This window comes from Artemia sp. Qi Xiang Cuo, chromosome 8 (genome assembly GCF_049724085.1).
Source record: "Artemia sp. Qi Xiang Cuo chromosome 8, ASM4972408v1, whole genome shotgun sequence".
NCBI classification, from domain to species: domain Eukaryota; kingdom Metazoa; phylum Arthropoda; class Branchiopoda; order Anostraca; family Artemiidae; genus Artemia; species Artemia sp. Qi Xiang Cuo.
Window position 1 is genome coordinate 8,252,176 of NC_142801.1, and position 23,937 is coordinate 8,276,112.

Genomic DNA, 23,937 nt, shown 5'->3' on the forward strand with positions numbered 1-23,937 from the left:
TATCGGATCAATAATTTCCATTTTTAATTCAAACCAGAAGAAACCTGAAAATTTTAAAATTAGTTTAGGTTTCCATTTGCTTGGCAATTGACTTGCTACGCCATTTTTTACGCCATTAATTTTATTTCATCTCAGTTCAAAGTTATTTTTGTATTCTGGAACCAAACGTTTTTGGCTTAATCAAACAGTTCGTTGTAACGAACTGTATTGTAAGAGCGACTCGTCTCAATAGTAACCGAAACTCTAAAAAACGGAATTTTCATATCAATAGGTACATCAATAGAATTGGATTTTTATACTAATTTCAAGTATTTTAGTTTCATCAAGTTTTGTCTTACTCATCAAAAGTTACGAGCCTGGGAAAATTTGACCTATTTTTGAAAAAAGGGGGAAAAAAGTCATAGAATCCTTATGAAAATCACACCATCAATTTCAGCGTCATAGAAATTCTATGACCTCAAAAGTCATAGAATCCTTATGAAAATCCCACCATCAATTTCAGCATATTGTAGAGATTTGAAGCTCCTATCTGCAAAGATGTGGAATTTGTAATTATTGCCAAAATAAAGATCACGGATGCGTGTTTATTTGCCTTTTTTTATTTTTATCAGGGGTGATCGTATCGACCCAGTGGTCCTAGAATGTCGCGAGATGGCTCATTTAAACGGATATTAAAAGTTCTAGTGCCTTTTTTAATAAAAAAAAAAGAATCAATTTTTACAAAAACTTTATTTTTTTTATGTCTTTTCACACTTCAGTCTTTTCAAAGATATTTGAAAAGACTGCAGTATCTCTGCAGACTCTAGTGCTCATTTTAATGGAAATTGCTACATCAAGTGCCTTTTGTAGTTAAAAATAAAATAGTTTTTAAAATGTATCAATTTTGACAAAAAACTACATTTTCGTGTAAAAGCTTGATGAATTACACAAAGGATCGATCTAGTTTATTATATATGTTGGAGTAAAGAGTGAACTCAAGACCAAAGAAACTGACCAATGTGGTTTATCCATGTCAACTTGATTATTTTAGCCAGGAGGACCTGAAATGGAAAACTTGATACCATTCGCAAAATAATCTGTTTACTTTCTTTGCTAGATTGCATACACTTACGCTATTTTGATTTGTTAAATTTTAAGAGCAGAAGTAGCCCCGAAATTTTTAACATAATACCCTCAGTCGTTCTTGGGATACTGTGGAGATGTCTTATTGGGAATTAACATTAACACAGTGTATTTTGATTTAATCTTAAGGCAACATTTAGTTTTTAAACATAAAGACAAATGAGAGGGTGGGCATGGGAAGGGGATTAGTTTCCCTCCAATCACTTTCGACTGTTAAAAAGGGCATCAGCCCTTTCTATTTTCAATCGAATGAGCCCTTTTCTAAGTTCCTACGACAACTCCTTCGACATGAAGTGCCCTGGTATAAATAACATCAACAACAAAAAATAATACATTATACCCACATCGATCTTTTCTATAAAAATATCAAGCCTTCCAATCACTTTCGACTATTAAAAAGAGCACTAGGCCTTTCGATTTCCAATCGAATGAGCCCTTTTTGTTTTTCTACTACAACGCTTTCTATAAACACCTTATATGCTCCCAGAGCATAAATTACAACCCTTACCCTAAGGGCTGTGAGGGTGGTTGTAATCCTCTAATACCTAATTTACAGAACTTTCAACTACGTTAAAAAAAATGGCTATCTCAAAATTTTGATTGGATGTGCCTGGAAAAATGGTGGGCGTGAGAGGGGCGTTAGTTGCTCTCCAATCACTTTCAACTAATAAAAAAAGCACTAGCCCTTTCAACTTCCAAACAAATGAGACCTTTTGAAGTTTCTACGACAACGCTTTCAATAAATACCTTATATGCCCCCAGGGCATAACTTATAACTCTTGCCCTGAGGGCTGGGGGGCTGTCATCCTCAAAGACCTAATTTCCAGAATTTTCTGCAACGTTGAACAAAATACCTATCTGAAAATTTTGATTGGATATGTTTGGGGGAATGGTGGGCGTGAGAGGGGTATGAGATACCATCCAATCACTCTCAACTGTTAAAAAGGGCACTAGCCCTCTCAATTTCCAATTGAATGAGCCCGTTTTGAAGTTTTTACGACAAATCTATCTATAAAAACCTCATATGCCCCCAGGGCATAACTTATAACTCTTGCCCTGAGGGCTGGGGGGCTGTCATCCTCAAAGACCTAATTTCCGGAATTTTCTGCAACGTTGAACAAAATACCTATCTGAAAATTTTGATTGGATATGTTTGGGGGAATGGTGGGCGTGAGAGGGGTATGAGATACCATCCAATCACTCTCAACTGTTAAAAAGGGCACTAGCCCTCTCAATTTCCAATTGAATGAGCCCGTTTTGAAGTTTTTACGACAAATCTATCTATAAAAACCTCATATGCCCCAGGGCATAACTTACAACCTTTGCCCTGGGGACTCTGGGGGGTTTGTCATCCTAAGTACATAATTTCCAGAACTTTCAACTACGTTGAACAAAATGGCTATCTCTAAACTGTTTAAATGTGTTTGGGGAAATGGTGGGCATGAGAGGGGGTTATTTACTCTCCACTCACTTTCAACTATTAAAAAGGGCAATTTCAATTTCCAATCAAATGAGCCCCTTTTGAAATTTCTACAACAAATTTCTATATAAGCCTTATATTTCCCCAGGGCATAACTTACAACCCTTGCAATGAGGGCTCTGATGGGGTTATCATCCTAAAAGACATAATTTCCAGAACTTTTGACTACGTTGAACAAAATGGATACCTCAAAACTTTGATTGGATGTGTTTGGGTAAATGGTGGACGTGAGAGGGGGTTAGTTTCCCTTCAATCACTTTCAACTATTAAAAGGGCACTAGCCCTTTCAATTTTCTATTGGATGAGCCCTTTTTGAAGTTTCTACAACGTCGCTTTTTATATAAAAAAAAACCTTATATGCCCCCAGGGCATAACTTACGACCCTTGCCCTGAGGGCTGCAAGGGTGGAGGGGTTGTCATCCTTAAAGACCTCGGTTATTTAAGGTAAAAACCTTATATGCCCCACGGGCATAACTTACAACCCTTGCCTGAGGGCTGTGGGGAGGTTGTCATCCTCAAAGACCTAATTTCCAGAACTTTCAACTACGTTGAACCAAATGGCTATCTTGAAATTTTGATTGGATGTGTCTGGGGAAAAGGTGGGTGTGAGAGGGGGGTTAGTTGCCCTCAAAACACTTTAGACTTTAAAAAGGGCACTAGATCTTTGAATTTCCAATCGAATGAGTCCTTTTTCAAGTTTTTACAACAAAGATTTCAATAAAAACTTATATGCCCCCAGGGCATAACTTATAACCCTTGCCCTGAAGACTGTGGGGAGAGTGTGCTGCTGAAAGGTATAATTTCCTGAACTTTAAACTGCGAGGAACAAAAAGGCTATCTATCTCAAAATTTTGACTGGATGACTTTGGGGAAATGGTGGGCGTGGAAGAGGTGTTAGTTGCCTTCCAATCACTTTCGACGATTAAAAAGGGCACTAGCCATTTCAATTTCCAATCGAATAAGCCCTTTTTAAAGTTTCTAAGACAACGCCTTCAATAAAAACCTTATATGTCCCTAGGGCATAACTTGCAACCCTTGCCCTGAGGGCTGTGCGGGGACGGGGGTTGTCATCCTCAAAGACCTAATTTCCATAACTTTCAACCACGTTGAAAAAAATGGCTATCTTAAAATTTTGATTGGATGTGATTGGGGAAAAAGTGGGCGTGGGAGGGGGGTTAGTTGCCCTCCAATTACTTTCGACTATTAAAAAGGGCACTAGCCCTTTGAATTTCCAATTGAATGAGCCTTTTTTGAAGTGTCTACGACAACGCTTTCTATAAAAACCTTATATGCCCCCAAGGCATAACTTACAACCCTTGCCCTAAGGGCTGTGGGAGAGTGTCCTTCTCAAAAACATAATTTCTATCTGGAAAGCAACTACGTTGAACAAAATGGCTATCTCAAAATTTTGACTGGATGTGTTTCGGGTAATGGTGGGCGTGGAAGGGGTGTTAGTTGTATTCCATTAACTTTCGACTATTAAAAAGGGCACATGCCACTCCGATTTCCAATTGAATGAGCCCTTTTCGAAGTTTTTACGAAAACTTCTTCGATACGAAGTGCCCTGGTCTAAAGGGAAAAAAAATAATAAATAATACATTGTGCAAACATCGTTCTTATATGCCCACAGGGTATAACTTAAAACCCCTGTCCAGAGGGTTGTGGGGTAGTAACCTCCTCAAAAACATATTTTCTATCTGGAAATCAACTACGCTGAACATGGCTATCTCAAAAATTTATATTGGATGTGTTTTGGGAAATGGTGGGCGTGGAATGGGTGTTAGTTTCCTTCCAATTGCTTTCGACTATTATAAAGGGCACAAGCCACTCCAATTTCCAATTGAATGAGCCCTTTTCGAAGTTTTTACGAAAACTTCTTCGATTCGAAGTGCCCTGGTCTAAAGGGAAAAAAAATAATAAATAATACATTGTGCAAACATCGTTCTTATATGCCCACAGGGCATAACTTAAAACCCCTGTCCAGAGGGTTGTGGGGTAGTAACCTCCTCAAAAACATATTTTCTATCTGGAAATCAACTACGCTGAACATGGCTATCTCAAAAATTTATATTGGATGTGTTTTGGGAAATGGTGGGCGTAGAATGGGTGTTAGTTTCCTTCCAATTACTTTCGACTATTATAAAGGGTACAAGCCACTCCAATTTCCAATTGAATGAGCCCTTTTCGAAGTTTCTACGACAACTTTTTCGATACGAAGTGCCCTGGTCAAAAGGAAAAAAAAATATTAAATAATGCATTGTGCAAACATCATTCTTATATGCCCCCAGGGCATAACTTAAAACCCTTGCCCTGAGGGTTGCGGGGTAGTAACCTCTTCAAAAACGTATTTTCTATCTGGAAATCAACTACGCTGAACATGGCTATCTCAAATTTAGATTGGATGTGTTTGGGGAAATGGTGGGCGTGAGAGCGGGGTTAATTACTCTCCACTCACTTTCGACTATTAAAACGGACAATTTCAATTTCTAATCAATTGAGCCCTTTTTTAAATTAATACAACAACTTTATATATAAACCTTATATGCCCCCAGGGTATAACTTACAACCCTTGCAATGAGGGCGCTGAGGGGTTTATCATCCTAAATGACACAATTTCCAGAACTATTGACTATGTTTAACAAAATGGATGCCTCAAAATTTTTATTGGATGTGTTAGGGGAAATGGTTGGCGTGAGAGGGGGTTAGTTTCCCTTCAATCACTTTCGACTATTAAAAGGGCACTAGCCCTTTCAATTTCCAATTGAATGAGCCCTTTTTGAAGTTTCTACAGTGTCGCTTTTTATATAAAAAAAAACATTATATTCCCCCAGGGCATAACTTACGACCCTTGCCCTGAGGGCTGCAAGGGTGGAGGGGTTGTCATCCTTAAAGACCTCGGTTATTTAAGGTAAAAACCTTATATGCCCCACGGGCATAACTTACAACCCTTGCCTGAGGGCTGTGGGGAGGTTGTCATCCTCAAAGACCTAATTTCCAGAACTTTCAACTACGTTGAACGAAATAGCTATCTTAAAATTTTGATTGGATGTGTTTGGGGAAAAGGTGGGTTTGAGATTGGGGTTAATTGCCCTTAAATCACTTTCGACTATTAAAAAGGGCACTAGACCTTTGAATTTCCAATCGAATGAGCCCTTTTTCAAGTTTCAACGACAAAGATTTCAAAAAAAACTATATGCCTCCAGGGCATAACTTATAGCCTTTGCCCTGAAGACTGTGGGGGAGTGCCCTGCTCAAAGGTATAATTTCCTGAACTTTAAACTGCGTTGAACAAAAACGCTATCTCAAAATTTTGATTGGATGAGTTTAGGGAAATGGTGGGCGTGGAAGGGGTGTTAGTTACCTTCCAATCACTTTCGACTATTAAAAAGGGTACTAGCCATTTCAATTCCCAATCGAATGAGCCCTTTTTGAAGTTTCTAAGGCAATGCCTTCTATAAAACCCTTATATGCCCCCAGGGCATAACTTACAACCCTCGCCCTGAGGGCTGTGGGGGGGAAGGGGGGTTGCCATCCTCAAAGACCTAACTTCCATAACTATCAACTACGTTGAACAAAATGCCTATCTTAAAATTTTGATTGTATATGTTTGGGGAAAAGGTGGGCGTGAGCGGGGGGGGGGCTAGTTGCCCTCCAATCCCTTTCGACTATCAAAAAGGGCACTAGCCCGTTGAATTTCCTATTGAATGAGCCTTTTTTGAAGTGTCTACGACAACGCTTTTTATATAAACCTTATATACCCCCAGGGCATAACTTAAAACCCTTGCCTTAAGGGCTGTGGGGGAGTGTCCTCCCCAAAATCATAATTTCTATCTGGAAATCAGCTACGCTGAACAAAATTGCTATCTTAAAATTTTGATTGGATGTGTTTTGGGAAATGGTAGGCGTGGAAGGGGTGTTAGTTGCCTTCCATTAACATTCAACTATTAAAAAGGGCACAAGCCACTCCGATTTCCAATTGAATAAGCCATTTTTGAAGTTTCTACGACTTCTTCGATACGAAGTGCCCTGGTCTAAAGGGAAAAAAAATAATAAATAATACATTGTCCAAACATCGTTCTTATATGCCCCCAGGGCATAACTTAAAACCCTTGCCCTGAGGGTTGAGGGATAGTAACCTCCTCAAAAACATATTTTCTATCTGGAAATCAGCTACGCTGAACAAGCCTATCTCAAAATTTTGATTCGACGTGTTTTGGGAAATGGTGGGCCTGGAATGGGTGTTAGTTGCCTTCCGATCACTTTCGACTATTGTAATGGACACAGGCCACTCCAATTTCGAATTGAATGGGCACTTTCTGAAGATTCTATGAAAACACTTTTGATACGAAGTGCCCTGCTATAAAGGAAAAAAAATAATAAATAATACATCGTGCCAACAGCGTTCTTATATGCCCCCCAGGGCATAACTTAAAACCCTTGCCCTAAGGGTTGTGATATATCTGGAAATCTACTACCCTGAACAAAATGGCTATCTCAAAATTTCGATTGGATGTGTTAGGGGGAATGATGGACGTGGGAGGGGGTCTAGTTGCCCTCCAATCACTTTCGACTATTAAAAAGTGCTCTATCCACTCCAGTTTCCAATGGAATGACCCCTTTTCGAAGTTTCTACGACAACTCATTTGATACGAAGTGCCCTGTTCTAAAACCAAGAAAAAAAAATAATACATTGTGCTGACATTATTCTTTACTTAGGCAGCACTATTGCGCTCCCTTTGATCTGAACTGAAAACTTCAATAAAACAAAAATTGATTTTTTCAATTTGTACGTCACGTCACTTACTACGTCATATATGGTTATTAGTACTTAATGGGTGTTAGATATTACGTCATGTCACACCAGTAGACAATTGGTGTTAGAGTCAGACTTGCTTCCAAAAATCAATTATCTTTGAAAAGACTGCAGTATGAAAAGATATCAAAGATGTAGTTTTTTGTAAAACGTGATTCCATTTTAATTTTAATTTTTGCTTTATTAAAAAAGGCACTAGAAGTTTTTATTTCCATTTGAATGAGCCCTCTTGTGACATTCTAGGACCACCGAGTTGATACGATCACACCTGGGGAAAACAAAAAACAAACAAAAAAGCAAACAAATCAACACGCATCCGTGATCTTTCTTTTGGCAAAAAATACCAAATTCCACATTTTTGCAGACAAGATCTTAAAAACTCTAAAGTAAGGTTCTTTGATACGCTGAAACTGACGGTGTGATTTTCATTAAGATTCTATGACCTTTAAGGGGTGTTTTCTCCTTTTTTCGAAAATAGGGGAAATTTTCTCAGACTCCTAACTTTTGACTGAGTAAAACTGATGAGTAACAATAATAATAATAATTTATTTTTGACCAACTATACAGAAAATGAAGTGGAGTAACACAAAAAAAGAGAAAAAAAACCCACAAAGATACATTTAACAACAACACAATAAATAAATATTTCACTCAATGCGCTCTAGCTACCCGGATAAGTGGGTGATTAATACCCAAAGTAGCATAAATGTTCTCTTGAAGACGGCTACTTTGTCTGACAAAACAATTTACAATATCCGGAGCGCCAAAAATCCGCATCATCTTTCTATTACTGTATCTGCGAGGCAGATACAATAAAAACTTGCAATATCTGAAATACATAATTCTAATATCGCTAATATCCCCTGGCCGAAACAGGATGTAAAGGCCAGCTGGGAACAAAACCGCATGGTCACAAAAGCTCGAGTACAATTTAGCCAATGCTTTTCTGTTATATCTTCCCCTGTTGGGGACAATTTGGTGTACCTCAGTTTCAGTTTCAGCCAAAAATCCAATTCTTTTGGTGTATCTATTGATAATAAAATTCCTTTTTTTAGGGTTTCGGTTACTATTGATACGAGTCGCTCTTACTATACAGTTTATCACGAACTGTTTGACAACCTGGATACTTCAGTTACTATCGGCTACACAGTTCATTCCTTAGTGTATAATTTTGGGGTTGGTGATTTTCGTTCTGTATATTTTATATTTTGATAAAAATTTTTGTCTAATTTTAAGGTTCTTATGTTTTGACATTAAACGTTTTGATGTTCAAATTTACTATTTCAGCCCAGGAACACAGGAAATATCAAGTCATTTTTTAGTTATGACTGCAATTACTTGCTTTCTTTCCTTAGTATCCATGCACAGGGTCTCTCACTTTCTGAATCGGTCTAAGAAAATCGAAATGCTGCCATTTATTTTGGGCGTGATGACTTTGTAGTATATTTTGTGTTTTAATAAAATTGGCCGTCTCATTTTAATATATTTAGTTTTTGACATTAAATGTTTTGATGTTCAAATTTGCTACTTTAGTACACGAACTCGGGAAAACGTCAAATCATTTTTTCGTTCTGATCGCTCTCACTTGTATTCTTTTCTTGAGTATATTTCAGGCTTTCTGACTTTCTAAGGAAAAAAAAAAAAAAAAAAAAAAAAAAAAATATAGATCCCAGTATTTATTTTGAACTCGATGACTCCTTTTCAGTATATTTTGTATTTTAGTAACATTGTCTCACTTTAATGTATTCATTTATTGAATAAAATATTTTTATGTTCAGGTCTGCTATTGTAGCCTGCCAATATTAACGAAGAAATCTCAAACAAAAATAGCTGAAATAAAAGGAAAACAAATGAGTGACATAGTGTATCTGAAATAAATACGAAAATTATTTATTATAAATAAATACGAAAATTATTTATTATAAATAAATTATTTATTATTTTTTATAATAATTATTGTAAAAATAAATTGTTTTTATAAAATAATTATCGTTATCATTATTGTCAAATACAAGAAGGAACTTAAGAAGAAGGAGCTTAAAGCATGTCGAATCAAGCGAAAGAAGAGCTCCAGAAATATGGAAAGGAAAGGGTTGCGCATGCGTCATTGAAGATAGAAAAGCGCTGTCGCAGACAAAGAACGTAGCTTGAAAATAGTAGACGGTAAAAACACGTTTATGAAAATACAGTGCAGGGAACATAAAAAAAACTGAAGCCTCGATAGCAAAAGTGGATAATTAATGTAAGATAAAATTGGCTAAGAGACAAAATAAGATTTTTCAGTGACTCACTGAAAGAGGCACCGTCACATAAATTGTTTTATACAACTTTTGTAGTATTGTAAGGACTTGCGGGGCGGGGGGGGGGGATACGAGACTCAATTAAATGTCGAGAAAGGTTTTTTAGACAGTGGTTTGTAAATTGGTCAAATTAAAGACTAATAGGACAAATATTTCTTTTGGGGTACTCCCCGTAATTCTTTTGCCTGCGTGTAATACGTAATACTAATACTGCGTGTAATACGTAATATGTAACACGCATATGAATGTGACCTCTTGCTTGACACTAAATTTATGAAATAAGAGGGGCACCAGTATCCACTTAGCATCCATACGATTCAAATGGTTCAAATATATTCTTCCAAATTAAGGGATGCTTGGTATGGTGTAAATCCACCTCAATATTGATCTGCAGTACCTCTAAAAAATTTTGGAAAACTATACCCAAACACACATATTTTGATCCAGGATCTCCCACCACCATTAAATATCACTCCCCCCTCACGGGGTGGTTACGGAGGGGGGGGGGGGGCATCGCACCCCCCCCCAAGACGGGCTGTAATTTTTTTTTTTTTTTTTTACTGCACTTACGGAAGTTTTCATTAACGCATGTTCAAACTACTGTAACTAGACTCTAAAACCTTTTTACATTAGGTTTAATCAACTGTACACAATCGAGACGTGCGTCGTGAAAATCAGATCATTTGCCCCTCTTTTTTCTGGGTTGGGTTGACAATGTATCCCAATCTTTGAATTTTCATTCTTTTCTCGTAATAAATACGCAGGCTTCTTCTTGGGATAATTCGCTTGCGGCTGAATGAGATGTTGCCTTACGATGTAAATTCTCTAGTTGCAAAAATTACGTTATTATTATAGTAAACGGCGTTATTATTATTATTATTATTATTTATTTCTAACCCACACTGTACAGAGGTACAATACGTGGAGTATCACGAGGAAAAACACATAAAATACAACGCAAATCAATATATAAATCAAAGAATATCACTTACAGTGTTACACATAATAATTTAAAAGAAACTAAAACAAAAAAGAAATAAGATGAAAGGAGGGGGAAAAGAAGACCAGAGAAAAAAACTCACAACTTGCAGAATCTAATAAGTTTTAACATGCATAAATATGGACACAAGCTGTCATTATCATTATCATTATTTGATTTTTACTCACTCTTTACAACACTAAAAAATGTAGAATGACTAAACAGAGAAAAACAACTAAACAAATAAAAGAAAAACAACTTACGACTGAAAAAACCTGATGAGGTGATGGTGCGGAGAAAAACGGATACAAGCAGTATTTGAAAGTGTTCTGTGTAGTGCTTCCAGTGTTTCAGTAATATTAGGAACAAAAAATTTATTAATAATTACCCGGTTTTTGGTCCAAGGTGGAAGAAACAACAAAAATTTACAAAATCTAAAATAATTAATCCGGATTCTTTTTAACTCATTTTTCTTCAGAAGGGGAAAAATTCCAGAAGTAAAAACAATTGAATTGTCACAAAAAGTTGAGTGGAGCTTGGCCAACGCAAGTTTATTATATTTACCTCTATTGGCAACAATCATAGCATATCCTAATTTAATTTTCATATTAATATCTGAGACTGTGTGCGGGCGCAAGCTCGGAAGACTATTAGTAATAGAAATACCGAGCCATCGAAGAGAATCTACGAGAGGGATAGTAAAGCCACTACAGCGAAGGGGAGTACTAGAAATGTTATTAAAAGAAAGAAATTAACATTTATCTACATTAAGAGAAAGGCCTATGTCTGAAAAAGAAGTGGCAACACAAGAAACCATGCTAGATAAACCAGTTATAGTACGGCTTATAAGAAGCAGATCATCAGCGTAAGCCAGGTATGAAACATCAGAAAAACCGGAGAGATAGGTAGCTGATATCTTTGCCAGAACTCCTGAAATACATAAATTAAAAAGGGTCGGAGATAAAACTCCACATCGCCTTAAACCTCTTTTCAATTTAATAATAGATGCTGGCACAGATTTCAGCCGAAGAAAAGAATTAGAGTACCAGTACCGAAGAAGCAAAATAACCGATAGATTGGCACCGCAACCACGAAGAGCAGAAAAAAGCTGACTATGACATACACTATCAATAGCTTTTGATAGATCTAAAGTACAAAGATATATACTCCTTCCCTTAGAAGAATTTTCAAGGCGCAAAGAAGATAATATACGATGTGCGTGCTGACAACCTACTCCGGGACTCCTACTCCTACTGAGAGAGATAACCCCAAACTGGTTATCTCTCTCAAGCATATTATTAGTCACAAAAGGTAGTAATACATGCTCAAGAACTTTACTAAAAGTGCAAGAGACAGTAATTGGTCGGTAAGAAGAGCAAATTAAAGGAGAATTTCTCTTTTCTAAAATTGAAGAAACAGTACCACACAAAAAACTCTCCGGTACACTAGAAGTACAAATACACTTCTGGAGAAGTAGGTGTATATGGTCAATAAGGGGGGGAGCAATCTAATAAAAGGTGAAATCTAGATATACCATCATTATCAACATTATCTGATTTAAGTTTCTTAATTGCTTCAACTAAGGATGAAAGAGAAATGGGAACGCAAAGACGCCGAGATAGAGGGGTACTAAAAATAGCAGAAAGAGAATGAGAATACAAAGAATGCACGCGGTAATTAACATTATAAAAAATAGACGAGTAATGGCCATGCCAAGCAGATGCAGGAAGACAATCACTACTTGGCACATCACTTCTAATCGACTCAGAATTAATAACTTTTCGCCATTTTCTCTTTGACACAGAAAAATATATATTACGATAACACGTTGATTTGAGATATTTTGAATATTCACTTCGCCCGTTACTCTTAAGGTCAGATACACTTCCATAAGGTGGTCTGTCAAATTCATTCCAGACTTATAACCAAAATTTAGCTTTATTTTGCGAACTTTTTAAATTAGGATCTAAAGACTAAATAGGTTTTTGCGTACCACGTCTAACACGTTGCAGCGGCACTGCAACTGCCTCGGCATCTTTTAGACATTTAACTATTTGATTATAATAGCAATCCAGGTCCTTTTTGCAATTCACTTGTATAGAGCTCTGAAGCAAATGATAGGGAACTCGCAAAGCAGACAGCAGGCTTGTTAGTGTAAACGCATACAGAGGAACATCAGCTTTCTTCCAATTACTTTTTTCAAACCATTTTGAAGACCGGGATACTTTACAAAAACTTGCAGGGTTTAAATTCAGCGTAAGAGTAAATAAAATAGGGAAATGGTCCAAATCTTGTTCTTCAGTGTGTACCAACACAACTGATGCAGTAATACTAGGTGAGCAAATAATGTGATCAATATTGCTCTTACTGCCTGAATGGTGAATGTAAGAAAACGGATAATTCTCGGGTATAATATGATACGATTGAGAGCAATCTAACAAAGATTGATTTCTCATTGACGAGTTATTTGTATTCGCATTGAATTCATCAATGATTGCATAATCTAAAGAAACAGAAAGAATTTTTTCCACTAAAAACTTCAACGTGTTACAGGCTTTAGCATATCTAGCCATCGATCTGGAAGAACGGTCAGCATAAGGCAGATAAGAATTAACGAAAACTATAGTGCCCATACGATTAGCCAAAAAAAACTCATCTGAGTAAACAATCACCGGCGAAACCAAATTAGGATTGCGCTTAAAAACACAAGCTAGCCCGCCGGATGGGCGGCCTCTTGTGGCTCTGGCAGCAGTAAAAAACACATCATGATGAAGGCTCCGACACAAAACGTTAATGCTAAAGTCTGTAAGAAGATGCTCCTGTAAACAGACCAAAACTTTGTAAACACTGCTTATAAATATTCAAAATATACATGAATATGTATACATGTAAATCAGCTAATTAGGTAAAAATATGTGGTATACTCATAGTAGGGTGTGTCCAATTCAATAAAGTCAACATAAATTGACCTACTGTATATATGGTGTTGTAGGTTTAGATCCGTTAACAGTTTAAAAGCATGTATGAAGAAATCTCTTTTTGAAGATTAGGTTAAAGTTTTTACATCTGTCAGTGGGTTTTATATCAGTCCTAGTGTAATTTTCGAATTGAGGAGATTCACTTGTTTTCTTTCCAATATTTTACAATTAAATGATATGTGCTCAGGGGTTTCTTCTGTGTTCTTACAGTACCTGAAAAATGGGCTACTGGCAACTTGTCCATTTGGCTGCTTAATTTGACATGAAAAGGAATAGTGGTTGAAGTTAGCTGTGTTTGTACGAACTGTTTGGCATTAGAAAAATACGTTTCGAAGCAGTACTGAGCAACGTCTTGATCCACACGACAAGCAATTGTGCAGTTTGGCTGATTATCTGTCGATACGGCGGGAATTCGAAATTTAAAATATTGACATAATGTCCACAAAAAAGATAATAAATCAAAGTTTATATTTTGACTGGCCCCCTTCCAAGTGTGGGCCAGGTGGATTTGGTTTTGACATTCAGTCAAGGAAAATGGCAAAAATATTGATAACCAGCAAATCAATACAACAAATAAATCGGCTAAGATACTTAACCAAAAAAAGGATAATAATTGTAATCTTCCTCAAAATGGCAGCAAAAAGGATAATAATTTTATTTTTTATTTTCTAGCCTTTTTTGTAGCTTTTGTAGCAGTCCACAGTCTTTCCTCCTCGAGTATTTCTCACCTCATAGCATAGCAACAGATTACCCAGTAAATTTTAGCTAGTTCTCGCCTGTCGCCTCCTTGTTCGAGACGCAACACAACCGGACCTGAATGTTCTAAAATGTCAAAACTAACATTTCATTCATTTCATTCTAGTGTATAGTGAAATTTGAATGTGCGTCTGTAACGAGGACTTTTGTCATTTAAGCGATATTAATGTCGGGAAAACGTGGACAAAAGACGCTTGACAGCTTTGTCATTTCAAAGTCCTGCAGAACGGATAGTGTAACTGTAGCTGCAAGTAGCTCTTCAATTAGGTCTGTTGGAAATGGCGAACATGGACAAATTCGGGACACTTTGCAATCTTCTGTTAACCCCGTAAGCGTCAACACCCCACCCCTAACCTGTTTCCGGAAAACGGTATTGGGTTCCAATTCGGTGCAATAAATACGATTGACGACCGAATAAAGTACGAGCTTCTGGAGAGGCCATGGGAACTGCCGATTCGATACAAAATGCCACATTCTGTTCATTTAAAGTGGAAGAAAGATGAAAAAAGGTATTTGACCAACTCCCATTTGCATAGTTTCCACTGGCTTGTATATTCTGCTGCCCAGAAAGGCGTTTTTTTTTTTTCAAATACTGCCCTCTTTTTGTAACTGGGTCTAGCGGGCGTTCAAACAGACAGGTTGCCCTACAAAACCTGGTCACAAAGCCTGTCACAAAATTTGCTAAGTTACTGGGAAAATATGGAGACCTGACAGTACATGATACTTCCCAGTACCATCGTGACGCAGTAGAGGCTGGAAAGAAGAGACCACCATTCTCCACACGAATTTGTAAATAACCTCGTTAACGAATAGCGAATAAATCAAGTAACAGAAAACAGAGAGAGGCTTAAGCTGATTCTGGAATCAATAGTATTTCTAGGAAGGCAGAATATTCCACTGAGGGGCCATCGGGATGATGGTGACTTAAACTTGGATGGCATGCCGCTTTCCAACGAGGTAAACTTCCGAGAACTACTACGTTATCGTGCTGAAAGTGATGACTGTAAATTAAAGGATCAACTGAAAACATCAGAAAAAAATGTTACCTATATCAGCAAAACAACTAAAAACCAGTTGATTGAGTGTTGTGCGAAAGAAGTCATAGGTGTCATTCTAGAGAGGGTAAAGTCATCAACGTATTACAGCACCATTTTCGATTAGATGACAGATATGTCACATTCATCGCAACTTAGTTTAGCTCTCTGCTATGCCTTAAATAACCATTGACACGAGGACTTCATAGGTTTTGTTGATGTTCATCATGCCACCTTTGAAATTTCTGATGCAGACAAAGAGCCGACTGTCAACGGAAAAGTGATTGGCCAGCTAGTTCTAAGCCTCTTAGAAGAAATGGGTTTGAATCTACTTGACTGTGTTGGAATCGGGACGGATGGGTGTGCAATAATGGTATCAAATAACTGCGGTGCTGTAGTGGAAATTCAGAAAAAAATCTAAAAACACGTCTCGTTGTCCCTGCTTTAACCACGCCCTGAACCTTTCTTTTTCAAGAAGCCTAGCTGTTTCAAGCATCAGAAATGCCATAGGCATTATAAAAGAAGTTGTTTGCATTTTTTTTATGTATTTGTGAAGAGAAATTACGTCTTGAATAAGGTTCTGAAAGCTAAGCTCACGGGAATGTGCGAGACTAGGTGGATCGAGCGGCACGAGTCATTTATGCACCGTATGTCTGAAGTTCCAAAAATCATCAATCTTTGGAACACATCAGTCACTGGAGTGAATCAGTAATCGCTCCGAAGGCAAAGACGCTTGTGACAACGTTACATAGTGCGGAATTCGTGGTTTCCCTTCAGTGTCTGCGCAGCATTTTCGCTGTGACTTTGACTTTTAGCCGGCTGTTCCAGAAGAAGACTTTGGACTTGGGTGCTGCCGATGGCCACGTTTCCAATCTTTAAGATATTCTGAAAAAGCGACGGGAAACGTGTGACGAAGAGTTCGCATTAGTATTCGAGCAATTAAAAGAATTGTCAGATGAAATCCAGTTGTTTGTTGAAGTTCCAAGGATTACACAAAGACAGGTTCATCGAAATAATCCTCCTCATATTACGCCTGAAGAATATTATCGACGTGCTGTTTTTCTACCTATGCTCGACTCAGTCATAAGTGACTTAAAGAGCCAATTCTCAAGAGACACGCTGAACTCTTTCCGGTTAACTGTACTGCTGCCATCAAATATTATGAATTGTACTAATGATTTGCTGTAATTTTCCATCAAAGACATCTTTAGCATGTACGGTCAACTTCTTGGCTTAACCGTGCTGTCTACCAGCGCAATGCTTGTTTTGGCAAAAGCGCATGTGTGGAGAAGTAGATGGCTCCGGATTAAAAGAGAAGGAGATATTTTTACTTGTTCAGCTGAAGAAACTACCAAGGAATATGACAGAGACCTATATCCGTATGTCAGCTCACTTCTTGCTATTTTCATATCTCTTCCAGTGAGCGTGGCATCTGCCAGGCGAAGCTTCTCAACCTTACGCAAACTAAAAACTCGGCTCAGAGTACAAATGGGGCAAACTAGACTCAGTGGTTTGGCCCTCCTTAATGTGCGCCATGATATCGATATCAGCATTGATAGGGTAATCGACAGGTTTGCAAACAGTGGTCGCAGATTGCTTGAATTTTTCTTTTCACAGTTTTCAGTTGATCAAGTACAGTTTTTGTAAGCATTATTGTAATATATGAAAACATCATTATCGTTAAATAAGAGACCGACAGGGATACTTAAAACACGAAATAAATCAGCCTTGTTTGGTCGACAAAAAGGACACTACCCCCACACGTTTTGGTAAGAATCACCCTCCACCCCCTAGAACGAACAGCTGGATCTGCCTCTGCCCTCCTTCTCCCCCTAGCAATAGAATTACAATTATATAACCGTTTATAATATTGCATGCACGCTCCATATAATAACCGTTAATTTAATGTATACTATATACATGTTTTAGAATGAATACACCACCACGTGGCAGCATCGGCTTTGAAACTGGAAGGCTGTGTGTATAGCTTTTCTATTGTCTTGAAAGAAATAGATATCTCAGAGATATTCACTCCATGCCGTTTTGGACTAAATTAGGCTAAAATTTCTGTTATAGAACAAAACCTACTTATGGAACTTGTATGTGGCACAATAAGAATCTGAAAGACTTTACCCTCAGCCTTTCAGTGATTTTGACCCGAGGGGCGTTCTTTTAATCCCTACCCAATAGCATTTTTGCCCTAATTGTTTTTTGGCAGAAAATGATAGAAATTAATACTTGTCTGCAGCACAATCTGTTTTAACAGAGGCAACGCTATGGCATTGCCAATAATAATGAATGATTTGCCTTTTATGTATTATTTATTTCTCCCTATATTTTCCGGCCATTTTGTATGAAAGGTATGATCGTAGGAACTATGGAGAGGGTTAATTCTATTGGAAATTGAAAATTCTAGTACTCTTTTTAAGGCTAAAAGTGATTGCAGGGCAGCTAGCCCCCTCTCTATCTCATTTTGAGAATTCCCCCCGTAACCGCCCAGGACATCCGATGGAAATTATTAGATTGCGATTTTGTTCAGATTTCAACGAAAATGCAAAGTTCGTTTATTTTTGATAAGGTTGGTCCCAGACGCCAGTTTATTTGTTCGTCTTTTCTTTTCCCCTATTGGTTGATTAGATGATCTAATCAACCAATAACGGCCGAAGCTCATTCAATCGGAAGTTGAAAGTTCTATTGCCCTCTTTAAGTAGAATAAGACATAGCGCCACCTCGAGGCAGTGTTTTCTGCTTTATTGTTGCAAGAAGCAGTAATTTTGAGCTTTAGAGGGCTAAAATTCTGCCGTAATACAATTATGAGACAGCGAAACGGTTTAAGAATTGTTAGAATGCTCCTTCTTCAGCCCGTTTTTGGCGTTTATCGCTTAAAGTTTGGCCCCAAGCGGTGTTACTTGGTTGTCTATTTGTTCCTAAGGCTACATGTAGTCTATACAATACAAATAGATAACGTAAGATAACGTAGATACTTACTTTTGGTTTAACTTGGTTTGTTAATTAATGGTTCCTTAGAAGTTACTCGCAGTAGCATGTGGTTGTACATCAGCTATTGGGAAGGAGGGCTCTCTGTGAGTGGGTGGAGTGCCTCAGGTTTCAAAAAGTACATTTTTATGCCCAAATCTTCTTCTAACATATATTGAACATTTAGACGTAAGGAAAGAAGAGAGAGAAAGATCGAGAGACAGTGAGGCTTTATGAATTCCTACCCAAGTCTAGAATATGGGTGCTTGGTTGGGACTTACCTTGGATCTTGGATCCTCCTCTGCCTCCAGAGGGACCTCGAGTATCGAAAAAGAATCTTTTTTTTTGTGGTAACTGCTCCCATTTATATGTAGAATTAATTGCTTAAATTCAAAATGTCAAACCTTTTCAAAATTCAGACTAGGTGTAACTTTCAAATACTTAAATTCATATGCATCAACTACAAAGAGAAAACAATCAGCAAAGAAAAAGAAGAACAACCTGAACAATCAGAGAAAACAACTGCAAACAATCTCAAAGAGAAAGAAGGACGTAGGAAAATCCCTATAAAAAAAATCGGATAAATTCTTTCGAAAACCGTGAAATTGATAACTCTAAGAATTTTGGTACTTTTGATATCCACGCTTCCCTGAAAAGCAATTTAAATATTCTGCTTTTTCAGGGACCATTACCATTCAAGGACGATTGCAGTTTTGTTATGCAAGCATTAAACTTGAAATAGAAAAAAGAGTTGAGGAGTGTGCCGTCCTAACTTCTACTTAAGAGATTCCTCATTCATAAAATTTGTAGTAACAAACTGTGGCCTGCTCCAAGAATTCAAACAATAATTACAGCCCGCTTCTTACTATGGATTAAATAAGTAAAAAAACAAGTTTTTTTTTCTACTGAAAGTAAGGAGTAACAGCAAAACTTAAAGCGAATAGAGATTATTACTTATATGAGAAGGGCTGCCTCCTCCTCAATGCCTCACTCTTCACACTAAAGTTTCTTAGTATTTCAAAAAGCTTCTTATTCTAATTAAACGGCTTTTGTATTTCAGGTGTCGTTCCTAAGGAATTGGGACAAAAAGTCAAACTTTAGCGTACAGAGTGAAATATTGAGCAGGAGGCAGCCTTCTCATACATGGAATAATTGTGTTCGTTTTATTTTGCAGCAAAATTATAAAAATACTAAATTCCACATTTTTGTATATAGGAGCTTGAAACCTCTACAATAGGGATCTCTGATATGCTGAATCTGATGGTCTGATTTTTATTAAGATCGTTTAATGTTTGAAGGTGTTTTCTCCTTTCTAAGAAAATTATGCAAATTTTCTCAGGCTCGTAACTTTCAATGGGCATTATTAAGCTTAATAAACTTCATATATTTTTAATCAGCATAAACATTTGTTTTTTTTTAAATGTATCTATTGTTATCAAAACTCTGTTGTTTATAGTTTTGGTTACTATTTAGTTTGGTTACTATTTACTGTTTATTCGCTTCGTAGTTACAGTTTGTTACCGTGAACTGTTTGATACGATACATCATTTTGTAAATTTGTACTTCACTTAAAAAGCATAATGTGTTGGAAAAGGTCTTTCCTGAAGCATTTATGCGCGAAAGCTAAACTTCAAGATAAGAAAATAGATAGGAAAGGCTGGCAGTCCTCATCATGTAATCCTTGGCAAGGTATTAAAATTGGAAAGGACATAAATGAAACAAAAACTTGAAAGTAAAGAACGGCATTAACACCTTAAAAAAGCAATGTTTTTCCTAAGACGATTGGACAATTTACCTTCTCAATCACTTTGTGCTATAGTTTGACAAATGTAAACAATTGACAATTTGCATAACTTATGGCATTGTATCATACCTGAAGACGTATTTATCGGATCTTTCATCTATTCTGAACAAAATCGCAATCTAACAGTTTTCATCGGGTGTTTTCGGCGGTTACGGGGGGAAGTATCAAAAATGAAAGTGAGCGCGGGCTAGTTGCCCTGCAATCTCTTTTAGCCTTAAAAAGAGTACTAGAATTTTCAAATTCCGATCAGGTTAACCCTCTCCGTAGTTCCTACGATCATGCCTTTCATACAAAGTAGCCGGAAAGTATAGGAAGAAATAAATAACACATGAAAGGCACATCACTCATTATTATTGGCAACGCCATAGCATTGCCTCTGTTAAAACAGATTGTGCTGCAGACAAGTATTAATTTCTGTCATTTTCTGCCACAAAACAATTAGGGCAAAAATGCTATCGGGTAGGGATTAAAAGAACGCCCCTCGAATCCAATTAACTGAAAGGCTAAGGGTAAAGTCTTTCCGATTCTTATTGTGCCACATACAAGTTCCAAAAGTAGGTTTTCTTCCATAACAGAAATTTTAGCCTAACTTGGGCAGAAATGGCATGGAGTGAAAATCTCTGAGATATCTATTCCTTTCAAGACAATAGAAAAGCTATACGCACAGCCTTCAAGTTTCAAAGCCGAGACTGCCACGTGTTGGTGTATTCATTCTAAAACATGCATACAGTATATATAAAATGAACGGTTGTTATATGGAGCGTGCAGGTAGTGTTATAAACGGTTATATAATTGTAATTCTATTGCTAGGGGGAGAGGGGGGAGTGATAGTTAATATAGGTGGGAGATCCTGAATAAAAAAACATGTATGTATGGGTCTAACTTTCCAAATTGTTTTAGAGGCTCTGCAGATCAACATCGAGGTGGATTTACACCATACCAAGCATCCCTTGGAAGAATATATTTGAACAATTTGAATCGTATGGATGCTAAGTGAATACTGGCGCCCCTTTTATTTCATAAATTTAGTGTCAACCAAGAGGTCACATTCATATGCGTATTACATATTACGTATTACACGTAGTATTAGTATTACGTAGCACACACAGGCAAAAGAATTACGGGGAGTACCCCAAAAGAAATCTTTGTCCTATTAATCTTTACCTTGACCAATTTACAAACCACTGTCTAAAAAAACATTCTCAAAATTTAATTGAACCTCGTATCCCCCCCCCCCCCGCCCCGCAACTCCTTGCTAGTCTTTATAAATTGCTTAAAACAATTTATGTGACGACGCCTTTTTTAGTGAGTCACTGAAGAATCTCATTTGGTCTCTAAGCCAATTTTATTTTACATTGTTTATCCACTTTTGCTATCGAGGCTTCACGTTTTTCTTTATGTTCCCTGCGCTGCATTGTCATAAACCTGTTTGTATCGTCCATTATTTTCAGACTACGTTCTTTGTCGACATCACTTTTCTATCTTCAATGACGCATGCGCAACTCTTTCCTTTCTTAAGCTCCTTCTTGTATTTGAAAACAATAATAAAAACTATTATTTTATAGAAATAATTTATTTTTATAACAATTATTGTAGAAATCATAAATAATGTGTTTTATAATAAATACATTTCGTGTTTATTTCAAAACACTATATCCCTCATTTGTTTTCCATTTATTTCAGCTATGTTTGTTGAGATTTCTTCGTTAATATTTGCAGGCTACAATAGCAGGTATGAACATCAAAATATTTAATTTCCAAAAACAAATACATTAAAATAAGACAATTTTTTATTAAATTACAAAATTTTGTACTTTATATTTTGTTTAATATTTTAAATAAATATAAATAAAATATTTCGTTTAATATTAAAATACAGAATATACTGAAAAGAAGTCATCGAGTCCAAAATAAATACCGGCATTTATATTGATTTTTTTTTCTTTTTTTTTTTTTAGAAAGTTAGAAAGCCTGAAAGATACTCAAGAAAAGAACGCAAGTGAGTGCGATCAGAAAGAAAAAAATGATTGACGTTTTCCTGAGTTCGTGGACTAAAGTAGCAAATTTGAACATCAAAACATTTAATGTCAAAAAATAAATACATTAAAAAGAGACAGCCAATTTTATTAAAATACAAAATATACTACAAAGTCATCAGGCCGAAAATAAATGGCAGCACCGCAATTTTTTTTTTTTTTTTTTTTAGAATGAGTCAGAAAGTGAGATACCCTGTGAATGAATCCTAAGGAAAGAAAGCAAGTAAGTGCAGTCAGAACTCAAAATGACTTGATTTCCTGTGTTCCTGGCCTAAAAATAGCAAATTTAAACATCAAAACATTTAATGTCAAAAAATAAATACATTAAAATTAGACAGACAATTTTATTAAAATATAAAATATACAGAACAAAAAATCACCAAGCCCAAAATAGAAGGGGGCATCTATAAAGGGGAAGTCAAAAAGTGAGAAAGATCCTATGAATGGATTAGATTAATAGGTTGCGTTTACAGAGGAAATAGAGGTAGATCTATATTTATACAGGAAGAAGAAGAGTAGGCCCTTTCAAGGCCGTATCCAGGGGGGGGGGCGGTTGAACTCCCAAAAATTCTTTTTTGACTCCTAAAAACGTAACAAAAATGGATATAAACAAATTTTTTATGCGTTTTTTGAGTTTTTCTTTGTGTTCCGCCTCCCACCTCCGAAAAAAAATCCGTGAGTAAAACCCCCCCCGAAAAAAAATCCTAGATATGGCCCTGGGCCATTTATACTTGAGACGAAATGTGTTTCATTATCTCTTATCCTTAACGTAACTCTACCCAGTATACCGTTGCTGCTATACTTCAAGGTTATATACCTGAATTTACACACTTTGAGAAAATTGCCAAAAAGCATGTACTAAGCTGTACTCAAAGGGAGGATTACTTCAATCCTTTAGATCTACATTATCTTGCCAATATTCCATATGGCAACAGCTTGGCAAACAGATTTTGGCAATTATCCGAAAAATGTGGAGATGCTAGATACGATCTTTAGGTTCGACACTAGCGATTTAGTTATAGAGCTAAGAATAGGAAATCAAGGGAAATCGCCAAGGGTAAAGAACTTAAAATATTACATTGTTATAGTCAAAACTTCCAAGCTCACTAAAAGTTGGTTTCTGTGCCAGATCTGTCTATATCCATAATATCATTTTGCATTATTGCGTTCGGCATGAATTTTTTTCTTAAATTTTTCTAAGTATTAGATTTGTTGGATCATTCAACCCAGAATGCATTCTCATTTGAAATTGAGCAAAACCTTACTCTTCTGATAAGTTTCAAAGGTTACTTTCACCCTTCTTTAAAATTATGAAAATGTGAGATACACCCTTTTGTTTTGGGTATGACGATATACAAGTTGGAAGATTAACAAGGTAAGAATCGTTTAAACAAAATTCAAATCTTGTAAAATAAACAAAATAAAAGTAAATAATAAACTCATATATTCAGATTTAAAAGGGCATATTACTAGTACAGACTCAATATAGCAGTAAGTCGCTTAAAACCAGGAGGTTGCTGGACACTCCTCCATTCTAACCCTTAACCTGTTTTTATAACCTCTTATCTATCTCCATTTAAAACCTCAATCCCCTATTGTTTTAGGTCGAATTAACTAATACCAAATTAATCAATTAATACCAATCATAAGGCAGCAATA

The 23,937-nt window shown here is 36.7% G+C and overlaps 1 protein-coding gene across 3 annotated transcripts in view; it reads left to right on the plus strand.

Annotated features, from left to right (window-relative positions):
• The window catches only part of LOC148949128 (uncharacterized), a 90,886-nt gene that overhangs the window by 55,929 nt on the left and 11,020 nt on the right, over positions 1 to 23,937 (plus strand). Inside the window, exon 3 of one of the 3 annotated variants that reach the window (XM_089093186.1) lies at positions 22,201 to 22,223. The exons of 1 other annotated variant lie outside the window; for it this stretch is intronic. In XM_089093186.1, the coding sequence (XP_088949312.1) occupies positions 22,201 to 22,208 (8 nt within the window). In that variant the 3' untranslated portion in view covers positions 22,209 to 22,223. Of the gene's footprint in view, positions 1 to 8,470; positions 8,606 to 22,200; positions 22,224 to 23,937 lie in introns of those variants that run through there. One more of the 3 variants, XM_089093184.1, reaches the window with a different exon arrangement.